We start from the raw sequence: 18,375 nt of genomic DNA, 5'->3' as shown, positions 1-18,375 counted from the left end.
TGTCTCTCTCTGTATCCTCTGACAAACTCCAGGCTTTGGGGTGCCGCTCTTCTGGTTCCCCCAAAGCATGGACACATTAGTGGGTCGGTTTACCCGTGGCTGGTAAACTGGGGTGAGAGTGAGTTTCCGAGAGGCCTGTAGGGCGTCCCGAGACAAGCGGAGTGCGAATGGCTGAGAGGATTGTCTGAGTCTGTGGTCCATAGTCTGGTTGGCGTGCATGCATTGACCCAGCGCCCGCCGCTGCTCGTGCACAACCGCTGCCTGTGCGTCTCTGCTGTTGCATGGCTTGTTCAGGTGTAACACACTCCCCTCCTCTCCCTCCAGCGACAATCGAAGCCATTGAAGCCATCGAGACAGAAGAAGACACAGAAGGTAATTCCAGGACATCAAACTGGCCGCAATCCAGGATAGGCTGGTAGATGCCCTCTGGAAAATGCTAGCTGGTGTTTAGCACGTTTCCAAGCGTGTCTACCGGTGCTGTGCTGGATTTTCCGACCAGGGTCACCACACACTATAGTTGATGGATTTAACCAACTAACTGCACCATGTTAGAGGAGAGCCATAGAAGGGGTAGTTCTGCTAAAAACAAAATGATTTATTTACTTTTTACATGTTTCAAGCCTGTATGAGTTTCTTTGTTGTGCTGCATAACTTAAATAGACATTTGAAATACTGCCAGTAAGTTGACGGTGGCCATAGACCTCCATAGTAAGGTAGAAATACAGTGGAAGTCATTGCTACAAGTTACTGTTATTCATTGTGCTTAACATTAGAAAAAAATGAAATTTGTGTAGGTCTGGAACAAGTTGCGTGTGGGTAAATCATCACAGAATTTAAATTTTATTTTTGGTGAACTATCCTTTTACGGCCAACTATCACTATAAAAGTGGCACCGCACATGTCTGAGAGCAGTTTGATGTCGAACTGATGCAAAATGGATTACAAAAATGTTAACACTGGCTGTGTCTAAAACGCAAGGTAACTGCCTTTATTTCCCAGTCAGTCTAAACATGATTAATAGACAGCAAAAAAACTTAAAGTTTCATATTTCTATACATGCTTTAGTTTTAATTTGAGCTGCATAAATATGGTGAACACTTCCTTGGTAACTATAACTGAAAGAATTTTTCAGAATTTATGGACTTCCCAAGCACCATAAACCTGAATTCAAACCTTTGAACACCTTTTACAGGCGCATAGCCAACCTGGGCAAAGGGGTGGTTCTTTTTCTCAAAAAGTTGACCTTTTTGCAGTTAGAGGCCTCATTTTCAGTTTAATTATGAGATTTAAATACTGCGTCTTCATGCCATTTTAAGCACTTTATAGCTGGATTAGCTTGACGGATGTTCATCATAACATCATAAAATATTTACTAAAGATTTATAATAAAGTAGCATGAAATAATACTTATTGTTAAAATACATATTTATTTATATATTATTAGAAACATTTTTTAAAAGTTAAAGTTTTAAATTAAAAACTGTAGTCTATTGTCATTTATTAGGCAAATAACAAACTGGCCAGCACATTCAACTTTACTCAGTCAGAATTTGGCCATTTGAATAATAAAAAATTTAAACATAATAATAATAATAATAATAATAATAATAATAATAGTAATAACAATAATAATAATGTAGAGCTTCACAATTTTCTAGCGTCTCTACAAGTACAAACTACATTTAAAAATTCATGGATAACAACAATAGCCAAATTAGTATTCAAATCAATTTCAATAGGGTCCGCTTTTGGTGCTTCAAACCTTTTTATAGATTTTTTTGGTTTCAAGAATAAGGTCCAAGATTTAGAATTAAAGTTACCTGTAAAATGTTTTCATTGTTTAAAAACGATGCAAAAGCGAAAGATGACTTCTCTTACGTCAGATTGTAAAATGAAAATCTTTGATAGCAATGGCCAAAAGCGATTAGCTGAAGTCACATACTGTAGAAGCGACAGCCAACAGAGGATTCCACTTGGTCTGAATACCGTTTTCGATGGGTTATTTTCACTATTTATGATGGCATAGCAGTCAAAATAGGACAAATGAGGTCATGTAAGGGACAAATTCTGGACCTTTGTCAGTGAGGGTTGGGTATCTATCTATCTATCTATCTATCTATCTATCTATCTATCTATCTATCTATCTATCTATCTATCTATCTATCTATCTATCTATCTATCTATCTATCTATCTATCTATCTATCTATCTATCTATCTATCTATCTATCTATCTATCTATCTATCTATCTATCTATCTATCTATCTATCTATCTATCTATCTATCTATCTATCTATCTATCTATCTATCTATCTATCTATCTATCTATCTATCTATCTATCTATCTATCTATCTATCTATCTATCTATCTATCTATCTATCTATCTATCTATCTATCTATCTATCTATCTATCTATCTATCTATCTATCTATCTATCTATCTATCTATCTATCTATCTATCTATCTATCTATCTATCTATCTATCTATCTATCTATCTATCTATCTATCTATCTATCTATCTATCTATCTATCTATCTATCTATCTATCTATCTATCTATCTATCTATCTATCTATCTATCTATCTATCTATCTATCTATCTATCTATCTATCTATCTATCTATCTATCTATCTATCTATCTATCTATCTATCTATCTATTTATCTGTCTGTCTATCTTTCTATATATCTATCTACCTACCTATCTACCTACCTACCTACCTACCTACCTACCTATCTCAGTAATACAAAATAAGTACACAGTTATTCTATTATTATTGTGTGCTCTCTTCAAAAACCTGCTAGGTGAAAGGATTTAATATCTTATGTTTTATGCTTTGATGCCATAATCTTGCATGACAATGAGGTGCTTTTTAAGGTTTTAGACACAGCCATTATTTAACTAGCATCACAAGATGCTATTTGTTAGTGTAAAAGTAAAAAAAAAACAACAACAATGATTTAACAGACATTTTCTGTGCTCTTTTTACGTGGTTTCATGAAGTGAACATTTCTTCTACAACTTGCATGATGGTTTGAGGTAGCATTTAAACTGGAGGCATGATTTTATTTTTTGGATATGGTCTGTCGGGCGCTGCTTTTCCTCTGGCCCTCATGACTCAAATGTGGGCGAAGCATGTGATAAACCCCAGTCAGGAACTTCAGCCAACCAGAGTGTGTTCCTCTTCTGCAACCTCTCACTTTCTGAGACCAGCTCACCTCAGTCATGGACTCAAGTGGTTTCAACACTGCTTTCTACTCACATACATACTGTATGCTGACCAGGATGCCAATGCAGTAAAATAGTTAGCAATAAATAGTGGGTAGGACTGAGTGGTTATGAATATTTAAATATTATTATCCTTTTGATTGTTTTTTTGATATTTATGTTTCTGTTTTGAAATGTCTTCTTCAGCCTCAAAGGTGGGTGTGTTTTCAAATTAAATCAAAAGTTTAATGGTTTAGTGGTTATTATTCAATTAGAGTTAGGGGTATTGTATATCCAACCAGTTATCTCAGATTATTACACAGGTCTTTTGGAAAGTGAATTCTGATTGGTCAGTCATGGCATTCTTAGGTTTGTTTTTATTCAACGCAATTGACCATTGCCATTAAAAGTTGAGTTTACACATCAGTAAATATAGTCATTTTAAATACTTAAATATTTGAAATATTATTTTAAAATTCTACAGTTTTAATGTATTGTTTTATTAGCATTTTAAGTAATTTATCAGTTTGTCACTTTGCATATAAATTTTAATGATTTATTTTATTAGTTCTCCATATAATGTAATGTATTTTGAGTTTAAGAAATACTTATCAGACATTTGGGGTCAGTGTAAGATTAATTTGAATGTTCTTGATGTATTTAAACATCCTTTGCTTATTAAGGCAGAATTTATTAAAAAAAGACAGCAAGATAGTAATTTTGGAAAATTATAGGGGAGAGCGGGGACTAAACAATTTTCTCGAAGCCCTGACAACATTTGCTTTCCAGCCTATAACAGAACATTCTGCATGCAACCCTTGATGGAGCTGCCAAGTATCACCTGATATCTGGACCGTGTCCCACGGTTAGGTCCAAATTTCAGTTTTTAAGTGCAAAAAGTAAATTATTGTAGCAGATCTTTTTTCCTTAATACAAGTTGTGTTTCTCTTTTCATATATCGCACTAATGATCAATCTACAAGTAATTTGGTGCATTGACACACCCCTAAGTTTGCAGTATTTGAGTTTTTCAGTTTAAAAGTCAGGTTTAAATGGCAAGAGTTCATGTAGGGCAGAAAGTAACACTGTTATTTATGTACCACTGCTAATATTCAGACCTTTCTTTTTGCTTCCACATTAAAGTTTGCAATGTTTAGATTCAGATGCTTTATAAAATTAATCAATAATGCTAATCATAATCAAAAATATTCCAAAAATGTAGAAAATTTGTACATTTTGCATTGTTCCATTTGCTTTTGAAACTTTTGATGGAACTGAAATTCAAAATAAAAATGCTGTTTATTATTTTTTACAAAAATAAAGGACAAAATATGTTTGTAGTTGACTTTAACAAGGTCAAAGTCTGAAATATTTAAAATAAACAAAATTAAGCCAGTAAATCTAGCAAATATTGTTATTACTTTTGACCCACCCTTCTGTGACTTTCATCCCTACGGACGGGGTCAAAAATAACAATGTACAACATTTGTTTAAAGGGAAGTTAAATTAAAGTTGTTCTACACTGATACAAACTAACACTGATTTTGATAGACCACTCTTGTGAGTTAGTTACTACAACAAATACATATTTCTGCTAAAACATTATCTTTTAAATGACGTTTTTATAAAAAATTGTCTTTCGTCCCTGCTCTCCCCTACTAATATAATGTTCTAATATACTGTTCTGATACGAGCTGCATTTTCAGCATCATTGAAATTAATTCACTATTTTCTCTGCTTAAGAAACAACAAAACTCTGCTGACCACAAATGTCTTAAAAATAGCCATAAAGTTCTCTAAATAAAGGCTCTAATAAAGCAAAATAACATTCCTCACTGTGTAATTTACAGTTCTTACAGGAGGCTGTAGTGAACCACGAGTCTTTCTGCTTACTATGGGTTTTTCCCATCTCTCTGCAGCCATCCGTGGCTTTTCTCCACAGCACAAGATCAGCAGCTTCGAGGAGGCTAAAGGTCTGGACCGCATCAATGAGCGCATGCCACCCCGCAAGGACGGGGTCAACCACGTGGGCCACTCTATGGGCAAGATGAACATGTCTGAGACCAACGGCACCGACGACAACAGCAACATCCAGTGATGAAGCAGCTGCCGCTCACCTGCACCTGTGTCCATGCCATCGCTCGACGCCTGGCAGGACAACGCCAAAACCCGTGATTTAAGGCCTCCTGCTTCCAACAAACACCCAACGACATCACCTACACATCCCTCCCTGCTCCAAAGTCCAAATTAGGCAACCAAACTATCTTAAGCGCATAACTGAAAAATATTGAGGCGGACTGTTTTCTTGCTGTCGGTTTGCCGCAATTTTTCCAAGCGACAGCAAGTTTCTGCCTTTTTCGGGAGTGTCGAACGGAGGGGTGGGGGGTGCTTTGCCTGTCAAAGGGCTGAAAGTGTCTTTATTAGAGAAGGGGCGGTCTTTGTTCCTTTAAGGCTCCGCCCATGCATCAAAGTGGGCGTGGTTTAGGAACTTGTTTTAAAAGCCTGTTCCACCCAGGTTCCATGCACACTTTTTTTTCCCTCTTTTGATTCCGAGTTTTTCTTCATGCTCCCATCTCACTGTTGACGATGTTTTGCTACTAGTATTAATAAATATACAAATTTGAAATGATAAAAACAAATGCGAAAAAAAAAAATGTTTGCAAGAATGGACATTTAACGATGACACCTGTACATTTTATTACTGGCGATGCAATCTTACCTGGGGGTTTTTAGTTTCTTAATTTGATTTTCGGTAAGATGCCATGAAGCAGTAGAGGAGCAAAGCGGTTCTGCTTGTCCGCTGTAGACTCTCGATCAAAGCCACCGTTCGGATGGAGGAAAAACTGCAGTTGGAGCTCGAGCTCGACCGTTGGCGCCACCTTCCTGATTGTTTCTCACTTGCCTGTATCTCAAGAGAGAGAATGCACATAGTACATTTCGCAAGTCAAATAAATTATATATATATATATATATATATATATATATATATATATATATATATATATATATATATATATATATATATATATTGAAATATATGATTATTAATTAACAATGGTCGAGGACAATGAATTTTAACAGCATCTATGGTACTGAACGCATCAGTGCATGCAATTAAGTTCCTTATTGATATGTGAAATTATAATTGTGATGTGTTTCAATATAGTAGACTTGAATTATTTCCCTTCAAATTATATTTGTAAAGGTCTAGTTTGTTTTTATATCTCTATAAATAGCTATGATTTTTTTAAATATTTGATTTGATTTGTTTTTTCTTTTTCATCAATATAATTTTATTATTGTTGATTTTATTTTGTATAGTTTGGCTGTACAGGCACTGACGCTCTTTTCAGAGTTTTTTCTTTTTCTTTTTCTTTTGTTTGGTCATCTTTCGTTCTTTCTTTGGTTTTGTTCTCTCTGTTCAGTTGGTTGTACAGAAGTTGTTCAGTAGTGTGAATGAACATATTACTCAGTGAAAAGCAACATTCAGGCTGCCAAAGCATGATCGCATGGTTTATTCAAATGTAAACTAATTGGACACGAGGAAAAATCAGTGTCTCACTTTGAAGAGGAAAACTATATTATCATTATGATTCTTGATGATCTTATTATTATTATTATTCTTACAATTAAGCTTACGGTTCTTTCATTTCCACTGTTTTCTGATCCTTGTTTGGTCCAGACGTGGTTTATTTCAAAGAAGGAATTTTATGGATTTGTGACTATTTTTCTTGTAATTTTCTCTGGAACTCGGTTTTCGCATTTGACTTCCTAAATGAAAACACATATTGTAAGCATGCCCTATGGGACAAATGACTTTTTTTACTCTTGAATAAAATATGCATGAACTAAAAATGTCTCATCTTTTTGATGTCAGATAGTAAGAAGGTCTTCTCAGTTAACCCTCATATTTAAAAAAAAAAAAATAAGAGTTGAGTTGCAGCATAGGTTCATTCTGAAAAATCCCCCATATACTGTACATTTCTGGAGATCGCAGATTATGTAGCCAAAAGTACAATTAAATCAAATGCTACCGGACGGTATGGCACCATTAATTTTCATGCTTACCAGCTGAGCGTTTACCTCCATATGGATGGCTTTTACATGGTTGCCAGTTTGACCAGTAGCTCAATATGTACATTGGTGGACTGGAGATGCTGAGAGTCAATCAGTCAATCAGGTCAATCGGTGCTTTTGAAAACAGTATTGGTTGGGTTTAGAGAAGGAGGAGGGTAGGTCAGTTGATCGGCCATTCAGTCAGTCGACAGTGGCCTCTGGTGGATTTACGTGAGAAGAGCAGGTGCAAATGGCACTTGTGACAGAAATTTGAAAACTGCAAAAAATGTAGCTCCTGCAAATTTGACACTCTCCAGAAATGTATGTAGCGGTGCATTTTCAGAATGAGCCTGGTTTGGAAAAATCAGTATTTGGACAATAACTGTGTCTTTTACTGTGTGTGAGAGAGAGAGATTTAAAAAATCTTTTAAGAATTATAACTTTTATACCATATATCATTTCATAAAATTTAAAAACTTCATCTGATAATTACCTATGAACACAATTTTAATTAAATTCCATTCATCGATCAGCACTCAATATTTATTTCTGATACAAAACAACATAAATATTACTCAGAAAGGTTTGAAAACAATATAAATTAAATGACATAATATAACTTTATTAAAATAATTGTTCAAAATAAGAGGGTTTTTTTCTTGGGAAAAAAAGGTATCTTCGACAATTTGATCTATTTCTAAAATTTTGAATGTAGCCTAGTTTATCAAAAATAAAAATGACAACGTTATGAGGTTTTAAAAACAATCAATTTAAGCTATTCTACACTTGTGGAATGAAAGTATTACTTTATAATTAACAATCATTTTAAAAATAGCTTATATATTCCACATTTACGTAGAGTATGTGTGAGGTTTTAATATTAACTACCAAGTTTTAAACGAAACGCTCAGGCAGTGAGGGCTTTTTCCATGAGGCTTCCCACCTGTTTCCTGCTATTCTTCCACAGGAAGCTCCAGGGGCCGCACTTCTTCTCCCCGAAAGCAGAGCTCGAGTCCCGCTGAACACACCCAAACACACGCTCCTCTGCGGGACTCTCAATACTATGAGCTCTCCCTCGTGTGTTACCATTACACTCTACAGGAAACCGACCTGGACATGCTGGTTCATACTTCAGCTAAATACATTAACATACAACAACATTGTTGACAGTAAACTGTCGTAGTTATACCCCGATATCTGGGGTAAACGTCATTTGGACCGAGTCATGGAGAAACTGCTCTTTTTTCTCATTTTGCTGATTACATTTTCATCCATCATCTCAGCAGGTAAGTCGAAGGCAAATATATTAACTGTCCTCAGTTCTTTAAAGTAAAATCCAGCTTAGTTCTGCAGTGACATATAGAAGAAATACTTTTACGCAAAAAAACATGTATACATTACAAAATACACAATATTACACAATATTGTACTTATTTCGAGAATGTTTAAATAGCATTTGAAAAGTGAGTTTTCTATATTATAAGATTATGAAATGTATTGTTTGCTTATTAAAAAAATATCAAACAATATAAAAGTGGACGGGATGTTTTGGATGGGCAGAATATATTTTTACATTTTACTGTAAATAAAATATATAAATTACATTTTTATATCAGAGAAAACTACAGCTATATGAGTATATGTGATATATTTATGTTGCTCTAAGCTGGAAAAGGGACTTCTGCAGCTTGTTCAAACTACATATTTAAATTGAGTTGAACCAACACAATTCTTTAATTTTTAAAAAATCTTCATCCACATTTTATTGTAAGGCTGAAAATGTGTTCTATTGAGCCTCAAATACAGTACATGTTGAAATATAGGTCAGTAGCTAATATGAAAGATGACTTTAAATATACTTTGTTTAAAATATCATACACTCTCAGAAAAAAGGTACATGGTGGTACAAATAATGTTCCTTAAGTAACATTTTGTACCTTTGTAAAAGTTGTACCTTATAAGGTACAGGAAAGACCTCTTAGGATACTGTTCTGTATCTTTTATGGTACAATTAAAATGAAGGTACACAATTATTCTCAAAAAAAAAAAACATACATAAGTGTTGGACAACTCCTTCATTACAATATTTATGATAATAAATATTACTGGAAAGGCATTAGGATTTTATGAATAATCTCCATATTAAAACATGAATCATCATTTAAAAGCATATGTTTAGAGAAACTCATGAACATTAATCATTAGGTTCTATCATACAAAACTAAAACTAAGTATTTAAGGCATTTTCTGATAAATACATTTCATTATTGATATCCGCACCTTTTGGCGTTTGCTTCCCACTATACGCACGTTTTTCTGAGAGTGTAGTAATATTTTATTGAGCCTCACAGATTCTTTTGTGCTCAACAACAACAAAAACTATACAAATAATACTAATAACAACAAACAATAATAAAAACGAAAATGTTAATTCTTAATATTTTTTTAATTATTAAAATATTATAAATATAATAATAATAATAATAATAATAATAATAATAATAATAATAATAATAATAATAAACAGTTTGGAGCCACTTGATGGTGAGTAAATAAATACTGAGGTGATTTTTTTTCATCTTCTCTGTGCTCAAATGGTTATTGTGGCCATATCTTTCTCTTTATTTTGAAATATATTTTCTATGACTTCACAGTAAATGACACAAACCTCACAAGTACCACACCTCCAAGCACAGTTGTTTCGTCAACCAACTCTGTTAATTTAACAGAAGGTAAGTATTTTTCTAATTTCAAAACGTTGCAATCTAAAATAAGAACTTCAATAAAAATCTAGAGACCGAACACACACACACACGTTTGTTTTTGTGAAAAGTGCATACATTACATAGGTTTCCATTCATTTTATACTGTCCAAACCGTATATTGTATTGCACTCACCCCACCCTACCCCTAAACCCAACCATCACAGGAGACAATGAGCAGCTTTACTCTCTGATTAAACTCATCTTGTGGGATTTATAAGCTTTTTGAGAAATGAGGAAGTCACCAATGTCCTCATATTTCACCTCCTTTATGTAATACCTGTGTCATACCTAAGTCATTATACAGATTTGTGTCCTGATACATCACAAAAACACATACACACACATATATACACATACAGTTGAAGTCAGAATTATTAGCCCCTGTTTGATTTTGTTTTCTTTTTAAAATATTTCCCAAATGGTGTTTAACAGAGCAAGGGATTTTATAATCTTTTTTTTCTGGAGAAAGTCTTATTTTTTTTTACTTCGGCTAGAATAAAACTGTAAAGCTGTATAGAAGTGTCTTGAAAACTATCAATTCAAGTATTATGTACTGTCATCATGGCAAAGATAAAATAAATCAGTTATTAGAAATGAGTTATTAAAACTACATGTGTTGTATAAATCTTCTCTCCGTTAAACAGAAATTGGGGGAAAAATAAACAGGGGGTGCTAATGATTCAGGAGGTCTAATAATTCTAACTGTATATATATATATATATATATATATATATATATATATATATATATATATATATATATATATATATATTTATACTGTTATAATACCTAATTTAACATCTAAACTTCGATAACGTTTTCTGTCTGTGATGGGAGCACTTTTTATGAACCAATGATTGGCATGAACCACAAGGTGTCACTCTTGATTCAGAATCTATGGTAGTGTATGAATAAAATATGAAGAGTTCAGATGCAAAAACCTGTAAGTGCCGTCTCTAATTTGCATATAAAATAAGCATCTCAGCCTCATTTGTTTATGTTAATTTATTTCGTTTTGAAGACCATGAAAAGAAGTTATTCTTTGGCATAGACGTGAAATTACTAAACCTACTCACAGGAGCCTGATACAATGCTCATATTAGAATAATTTTTCAGATGGCCTTTAGAGGTGTTTGCATCTGAACTCTTCATATACAAAAGTGGCTTTTATTTACAGTCTTTTGTTAGTAGTTCATTTCTAAGAAAAATAAATCATAGATGATTAAATGATTTAGTATTTAATGCTTATGATTAGTATTTTTTTATTTGCTGTTTTTGTTTGTTTGTTTCCAGGTTTAAATAAGACTTTTTTGAATCTCAAAAGTCATATAAACCATATGCATCTTGAATTACATTTTTATTGTTATTATTATTAATTACAGCAGTCCAGCAGTTAAATATTTCAACTACATATGAGGATAGCAACCAGACCTCAGAACCGGTGAACACAAGCACAACTGTTTTATTTTCCAGAAGCACAGGTAAAGCACAAATATAACATCAGTTATATCATGTATATATACTGTACATCTGTTTCTGCAGGCTTATTTCTCCTTTACATTTTTATGGAAAATTGTGTGGGGGGAAAATGTATGGTCAGTCATAAATGTTATCAGTGGGAAAACGTGTCTTAACTACATTAATGTGGATAACTGAATTAACAGATTTCTAAACATTCTATTAGCAAAAATACAGACAGACTAAATTCAAAATTGTTACTTTATCATAACATTGCTGTATTAGTGTAACTAGTGTAAATAAAATTGTATTTATTAATTTATTATTATAACCTATTTGTAACTTTTAAACTTATAGACCCACATAGAATCTGAGATTGTGGAAATCTGCAGATTGTTTAGCCCATCATTGAGTCTTTATTATTTACTTATGTATTGTAAATGTGTGTCTATATATATATATATATATATATATATATATATATATATATATATATATATATATATATATATATATATATATATATATATATATATATATATATATATTCCAGGGTATTTTTAAATTAATTTCAGTAATATTATATAAAAAGTACACTCAAGAAAACTGAATAGCTGGAAATTAATATTCTAATACTACACACCTTAAAAATGATATGTACAAAATATCTTTATCATAACTTTATATAAAAATAGCTACTAACCTTGTGATGTAGCCATCATCATTTTATGTTCTAGTACTTGATATATTTGTTAAAACGATCCTTATATATGATTTTACAGTATATCTTATAAATTTTTTATACTTGCAGAAAACACCAGTCACTAACATTGTCAGATTTTTTTAAGTGATTTAAAAAAATACTTAGCTGCTATTGTGATTGGTGAGAAGAAATAGGTTAAATATTAAATTGGACTCTTCATGGATGTGTGTTTTTGGACTGTCAAAAATCTAAATTCTGTCATCATAATCCTCCTTGTGTCAGTCCGAAACTATAATACATTCATTCATCTTCTGAACACAAATTGGGAAATTTTTAATCTTGCTTTCCTTGCTTGACAACTTAGTAGAGTATTAGTGAGCTGTGAGGTTAATGCCATAATAGTTGAATGAAGGTGAACTGTTTCTTCATTACAGAAGAATCCATCAGCAACACCAGCGTCATGGTTTCCACAACTCCAACAGCAATATCAAAATCCTACACGGACACAATGCTAGTCTCAACATCAGCGGCCAAAACAACAGGTTTACCTCATTCTTCTGGCTTATCAAAATTCTTATATGCTGAAATATACTGTAAACATTTAGTACCATAAGAGTAAAATTGAAATTCAATTATTTATTCGAGAACTTTCTGGTACATGCAGTAGTTGAAACTTTTGGGATGAATACAATGAAAGTGTCATAAACAATGATAGTTTACTGTATATGTTAAATATATAAACATTTTTAGATATTATCAAATAAACTGACATTTAGAGAACACTGTATTTCTGTGAGGCCAATAAGCGAATATGGTGATAAAACAAAAAATGAGATGAAAAATACACAGCTATGGAAAAAAAAAGAGACAATTTAAATGGCAATATATTTATTTGAACATTTTACACAAACACAGACCTAAAACTACTAAAAAATCCAGTAAATCCAGAGAAGTTGAACAATTTCCAAGTGGTCCTAAATGTTCTCCATAGCTCCACTGTATATCACAATGTTTTTTAACTTTTACAATGCCCTGCCAAACTTTGTGTATGCAAGAAAATTTTTAATGATGCAAACGTTGACAAACAACATAACGCAAGTTTTTGGAAAAATAGTTATTAACTAAATGAAAAATTACCCAATAATGTCCTAAGTTTTTTCACAACTGTAAAATATATCTAATTTTAATATCCGTAAAATAGCAGTTTTCTGTATTTTATGATTCATGTTTTATTTTTCCCCATTTATTTATTCATACTTTTGAGTTGCATTATAGGAAATTCCTTTTGGTTCCAGCAACTTTTAACCTTGAAAAGTTCGAAAAGGTGACTGTTATTAACATTTTTATTATTTTATGATATACTGTCTGTGTTGGTCTTGTATATTATGGTACAAAAACCTTGTAATAAGCTTCCAGAACATTTTCTGTTATTTTACAGACTTATTTCTCTATATATTATTCCTTATATATTCTGTTATTTCAAACTACTAAAATGTCAATGAAAGTCACTTTGTTAAACTGTAGAGTTGAATTTTCAACATCACAAGACGAGAGAGCAAATCAAGGTCCCATGATCCAATTCACAACTGTAAATAAACGAAAAACACTTGTGATCCACAAAATACAAAACAGATATTTATTTTACAGTTTATATAGTATATTATACTACAATTGATTACAGTTTTTACTGTAGTAAACACTTAAGTATACTACAATATGTATCACAGTTTATCAGTTTTACCAAAATCAGTACATATTATGCTGTAGCATTCATTACTATATATAACATATTGTTACAAACTGTCCTAGACAACCTGCAACATAAACAAGAGCACACGCCGTCAATCAAATAATTCAGAAAATTAAAAATTATTAAAGCGATTTAAACAAGCATCAAATTCAAAATAAACAATCTTTCAAACAAACAATAAACCAAGTGCTGGAGGAAGACCGACCAGGCAGCCCAAACCAAAAACCGCAAGCTCCTCCTGAGGTGACAAAAGAGGAATCCTTTTATCACGCACTCATCACCGGCAACGCGACACACCTGTAAACGCACTTCAACCTGCGCACAAAAGGGAACAAGTGACCTCAAGATAAGAGCGCCATCTAGTGGGCAGCCCAGCACCAGCAAAAGAAGAGAAAACGAAACCATAATATGCAATATAATACAATGGTTTAAAAAAACACACTCTAGTATTTACTATAAATTTCAATTGTATATTTTGATTTTCAAAAGAAAGCAAAATGTTTTTTCTTCCATCTCATAAGCTCTCAAATATATCCCATATGACGTATGTGCAATAATCCCTCATGTTGTACAATACAGTCAAGCTTTTATTTTTCATTTTAGACTACATTAAACTATGATTTCCCATGTTATCTTGATATGCAGAGGATGTTTCTTCAGCAACAGTTCTCTCCAACATCAGCATGTCAGAGGCAACAGCGACTCCTTTACCAGCAGAAAGCAGACTCACTTTACTCGCCTTTGGTGGGTTTTCTACTGACGTTCTCATTTTGTGCGTTTCGTCAGGTGCTTATAAATACCTTCTGTCTGCAATTGCAGGTGTGATGAGTCTTATACTGGTTCTGATTGTTGTTATGGTGATCTTGGTCGCCGCTGTCAACCTCAAGGGACGCTGTTGTAGAAACACCCAACAACATGAGAGTGGGTTTTGCTCTCATTCTGCCCATTTCAGGATTACTTTTAAAAACAATTGCAACAAGTGGAGCATCTAATCAATTTTTTTTATTTATAGGTATTAAAAACTGTGATTCTTTGGTGTCTGACAGGTGAGGACTTACAAACACATCACTTTGAATGTGCAGTTATATATTTATTTTATATATATATATATATATATATATATATATATATATATATATATATAATAAAGAAATAATAATAATAATAATAAAAATCAATATTAATAATAACAAAAACATTATTATTAATATTATTGTTGTTGTTCATTATTAGTGTTTATTGTTGTTATTATTATTGTTATAACACACAACATCATTAAAATTATTATTATTATTATTATTAAAATTATTATTATTATTATTATTATTATTATTATTATTATTATTAATAATAATAATAAAAATAATAAGTATTATAATAACACATACTAATACCAACCATAATCATAATAAGCATAGTAATGAATGTATTTATTGTTATAATAATAATAATAATAATAATAATTATTATTATTATTATTATTATTATTATTATTATTATTATTATTATTATTAATAATAATAATAATATTAAAGACATTTATCATCATGCTTATAGTTATTATTATTATTATTATTGTTGTTGTTGTTTGTTATTAGCATTTATTATTGTTATTAATATTGTTATAACACACAACATCAATAAAATATTAGTATTAATAATAATAACAACAACAATAATAAATATTATTATTATAACACACAATAATAAAAACCATAATCATAATAAGTGTAATAATAAATGTGTTCATTTTGATTATTATTATTATTATTACTATTATTATTATTATTATTATTATTATTATTATTATTATTATTATTATTATTATGTGTTATAATAATAAGAATAACGACACTTATTATGATGCTTATTATGCTTATTGTTATTGTTGTTATTATTATTATTATAACACATAATAATAATAAATATTGTAATAACACAATAATAATAATAATAATAATAATTATTATTATTATTATTATTATTATTATTATTATGATTATAATAATAATAATAATAATAATAATAATAATAATAATAATAATAATAATAATAATAATAATAATAATAAATATTAATATAATTGCACAATGGCGATAATATTAATACTACTACTACTACTACTACTACTACTACTACTACTACTAATAATAATAATAATAATACATATTAAAATTAACAACACAATAATAATAATCATCATAACAATAATAACACTGGCACATAAAACAATAGGAGATCACATAACATATGATTATGTGTAATAAATAAAATTAGAAAGCATAAATGCACACTCAAAATGCTGGGTTATTTGGGTAAAGCAGAAATGCTGGGATACTTTTTTAAAATTAAATATATAGCCCAATTTTAACCCAGTGGTTGCACTTATCCATACAGTACTTTACCAAGATTTGGGTTGAAATAACCCACAATGTATATTTATTTATTTATTTATTATGTTCTAATTCATTTAATTTCCTATTAGAGCATCTTAAGAGTGTAATATTAATTTAATAACAGATCTGTTGGAAATGCATTTAAGATTAATCGTGTCTCGATTTTTAATCAAGCAACCTGACCAGCAACGGTGAGAAGGAAAACATCACTCTAGTTTCTGTGAGGACAATAAACACAGAATACAGTATGTTTTTTGTGACTAATACTGACAAAATAGCATGCCATTATTCTAATACATGAAAGCATACTGTAATATTTGGTCTCTTCATGTGCAGATGCAGATTCTCCCCAGATCTCTTCAGTTCACAGCACTATAGTGGACAATGATGACCATGAACTTTCCAGAGACCAGTTGATTTCACTGGGTTCATAATGCATGGAGACTGGAGGCTGCATATTTACTTGATATATATTTATAATGTTGGCTGAATGTGGATTATTGCACCTTTAGTTAATGGTTATTGAACACATCATGCCCATGATGTTCATTGGTGCACTGCATATCAAATCATCATTATACCTGCAGGGCTTTCATTTAGTGAAAATGACACATGCTTCAGTATTCTGCAAAATGTCACTTTTTGTGCTCCTCTTTGTTTTATAAAACAGTGCATTTGTGATTTTGGACCACAAAACCAGTCAAAAAGTAACTTTTTTGGAAAATGAGATTTATAAATCTTCTGAAAATTGAATAAATAAGTTTTCCTTTGATTTATGGTTTGTTGAGAGGACAATTTATGGCTGAGATTTTTAAATATCTGGAATCTGAGGGTTGAAAATGTTGAAAAAAAAATCACTTTTAAAGTTGTCTAATATCCATTTTTAGCAATGAGTATTACTATTCAAAGAGTTCTGCTATATTTATGCAAGGGAATTTACTAAATGTCTTCATGGGAGATTAGATTTACTTGATATTCTACTGATTGATCAGAAATTGATCAGAAAAAACATAAATTGATCATTTTGACCTGTGATGTATTTTTGGTTACAAATATACCTATAAAGTCTGGTTTTGTTTTCCAGAGTCATATTTATGTCTTATCTGAAGCATTTGTGAAGCTAAAAGTTTTTTTGTCTTCACAAAAATTATGTTATGTTTAAGCCACATATGCCTTGTTTTTCATTGTTTATTTTTTAATGTTCTTTGACATGTCTGTGTTTAACAGTTTTACTGTTTAAAGTTTGACAAAACTGCCAATAACATGAATTATGTCTTATTCTCCTGAGTAGTTATCGACCCAGGCTTATTCTGAAAACGTACCCCTATATTCATTTCTGGAGAGCGCCAAATACATCACAGGAGCTTTTTTTTTTTTCGCAAATCCACCAGAGGCTGCTGTGTACGCTTTTTGAGCTCTCAAATTTCTTTCATGAGTGCCATTCGCGCCTGCTGTTCTTGCGAAAATTCACCAGAGGCCACTGTCCACTGACTGACTGACTGATCGACTGACCCACCCTCCTCCTTTCCTAAACCCAACCAATAGTATTTTAGAAAGCACCGATTGACCCCAGAAATGTATATAGGGTTTTCAGAATGAGCCTGGTAGTTATAGCTTGGGCTTTTTAAATGTTCTTACATCTTTAATTTGTACAACAAGGACCACATTCATATAGGGTGCAAAAGCCAATGCAAAACATTTTTATGCTAAAGAAAAAAAAACTTTATTTATAAACCACCAGAGGACCAAAACTCACATTATGTACACCACACATGTAGAGAACAGCAATAGTAATTTAGGCCTACACTGGGACGTAACAAATAGCTAAATGTTTTTTGTTGTTGTTGTTGTTGTTATTGTTGTTTTTATCCCAGCACAATTAATGCACAGCGTATTACACTACAGTGTTTCTTTGTTTTAAATGTGTTGACAAAAATGACAGTTTGATTAAAAAAAAGAACTGTTAATAAATAAAAATACAAAATTTCAAATATTAGCCTACTTTAAAATCTGTTTTCTTCTAATAATTCAATTAAGGGTA

The 18,375-nt window shown here is 31.5% G+C and overlaps 2 protein-coding genes across 2 annotated transcripts in view; both read left to right on the top strand.

The window, feature by feature from the left end:
* The window catches only part of ppp3ca (protein phosphatase 3, catalytic subunit, alpha isozyme), a 130,973-nt gene extending 124,793 nt beyond the window's left edge, over positions 1-6,180 (top strand). The window contains 2 exon segments of the mRNA XM_056446772.1: positions 325-372; positions 5,126-6,180. Of these exon segments, the coding sequence (XP_056302747.1) occupies positions 325-372; positions 5,126-5,304 (227 nt within the window). The 3' untranslated portion in view covers positions 5,305-6,180.
* A 2,105-nt stretch (positions 6,181-8,285) lies between these two features.
* Positions 8,286-18,349, top strand: ecscr (endothelial cell surface expressed chemotaxis and apoptosis regulator). The gene is made up of 9 exons (XM_056446271.1): positions 8,286-8,548; positions 9,917-9,994; positions 11,410-11,508; positions 12,623-12,730; positions 14,584-14,682; positions 14,758-14,859; positions 14,951-14,984; positions 16,509-16,579; positions 16,671-18,349. Exons 1-9 carry the CDS (start codon positions 8,488-8,490, stop codon positions 16,766-16,768), a joined length of 750 nt encoding a protein of 249 aa, XP_056302246.1. The 5' UTR covers positions 8,286-8,487; the 3' UTR covers positions 16,769-18,349.
* The last annotated feature ends 26 nt before the right edge of the window (positions 18,350-18,375 follow it).

This window comes from Danio aesculapii, chromosome 21 (genome assembly GCF_903798145.1).
Source record: "Danio aesculapii chromosome 21, fDanAes4.1, whole genome shotgun sequence".
NCBI lineage: Eukaryota > Metazoa > Chordata > Actinopteri > Cypriniformes > Danionidae > Danio > Danio aesculapii.
This window is presented reverse-complemented; position numbering and strand designations above follow the sequence as displayed.

Coding starts and splice junctions, on each gene's coding strand:
- ecscr (XM_056446271.1), top strand. CDS start 8,488: ATGGAGAAACTGCTCTTTTTTCTCATTTTGCTGATTACATTTTCATCC. Junction 9,995..11,409: donor CTCTGTTAATTTAACAGAAG/GTAAGTATTTTT, acceptor TATTAATTACAG/CAGTCCAGCAGTTAAATATT. Junction 14,860..14,950: donor AAACACCCAACAACATGAGA/GTGGGTTTTGCT, acceptor TTTTATTTATAG/GTATTAAAAACTGTGATTCT.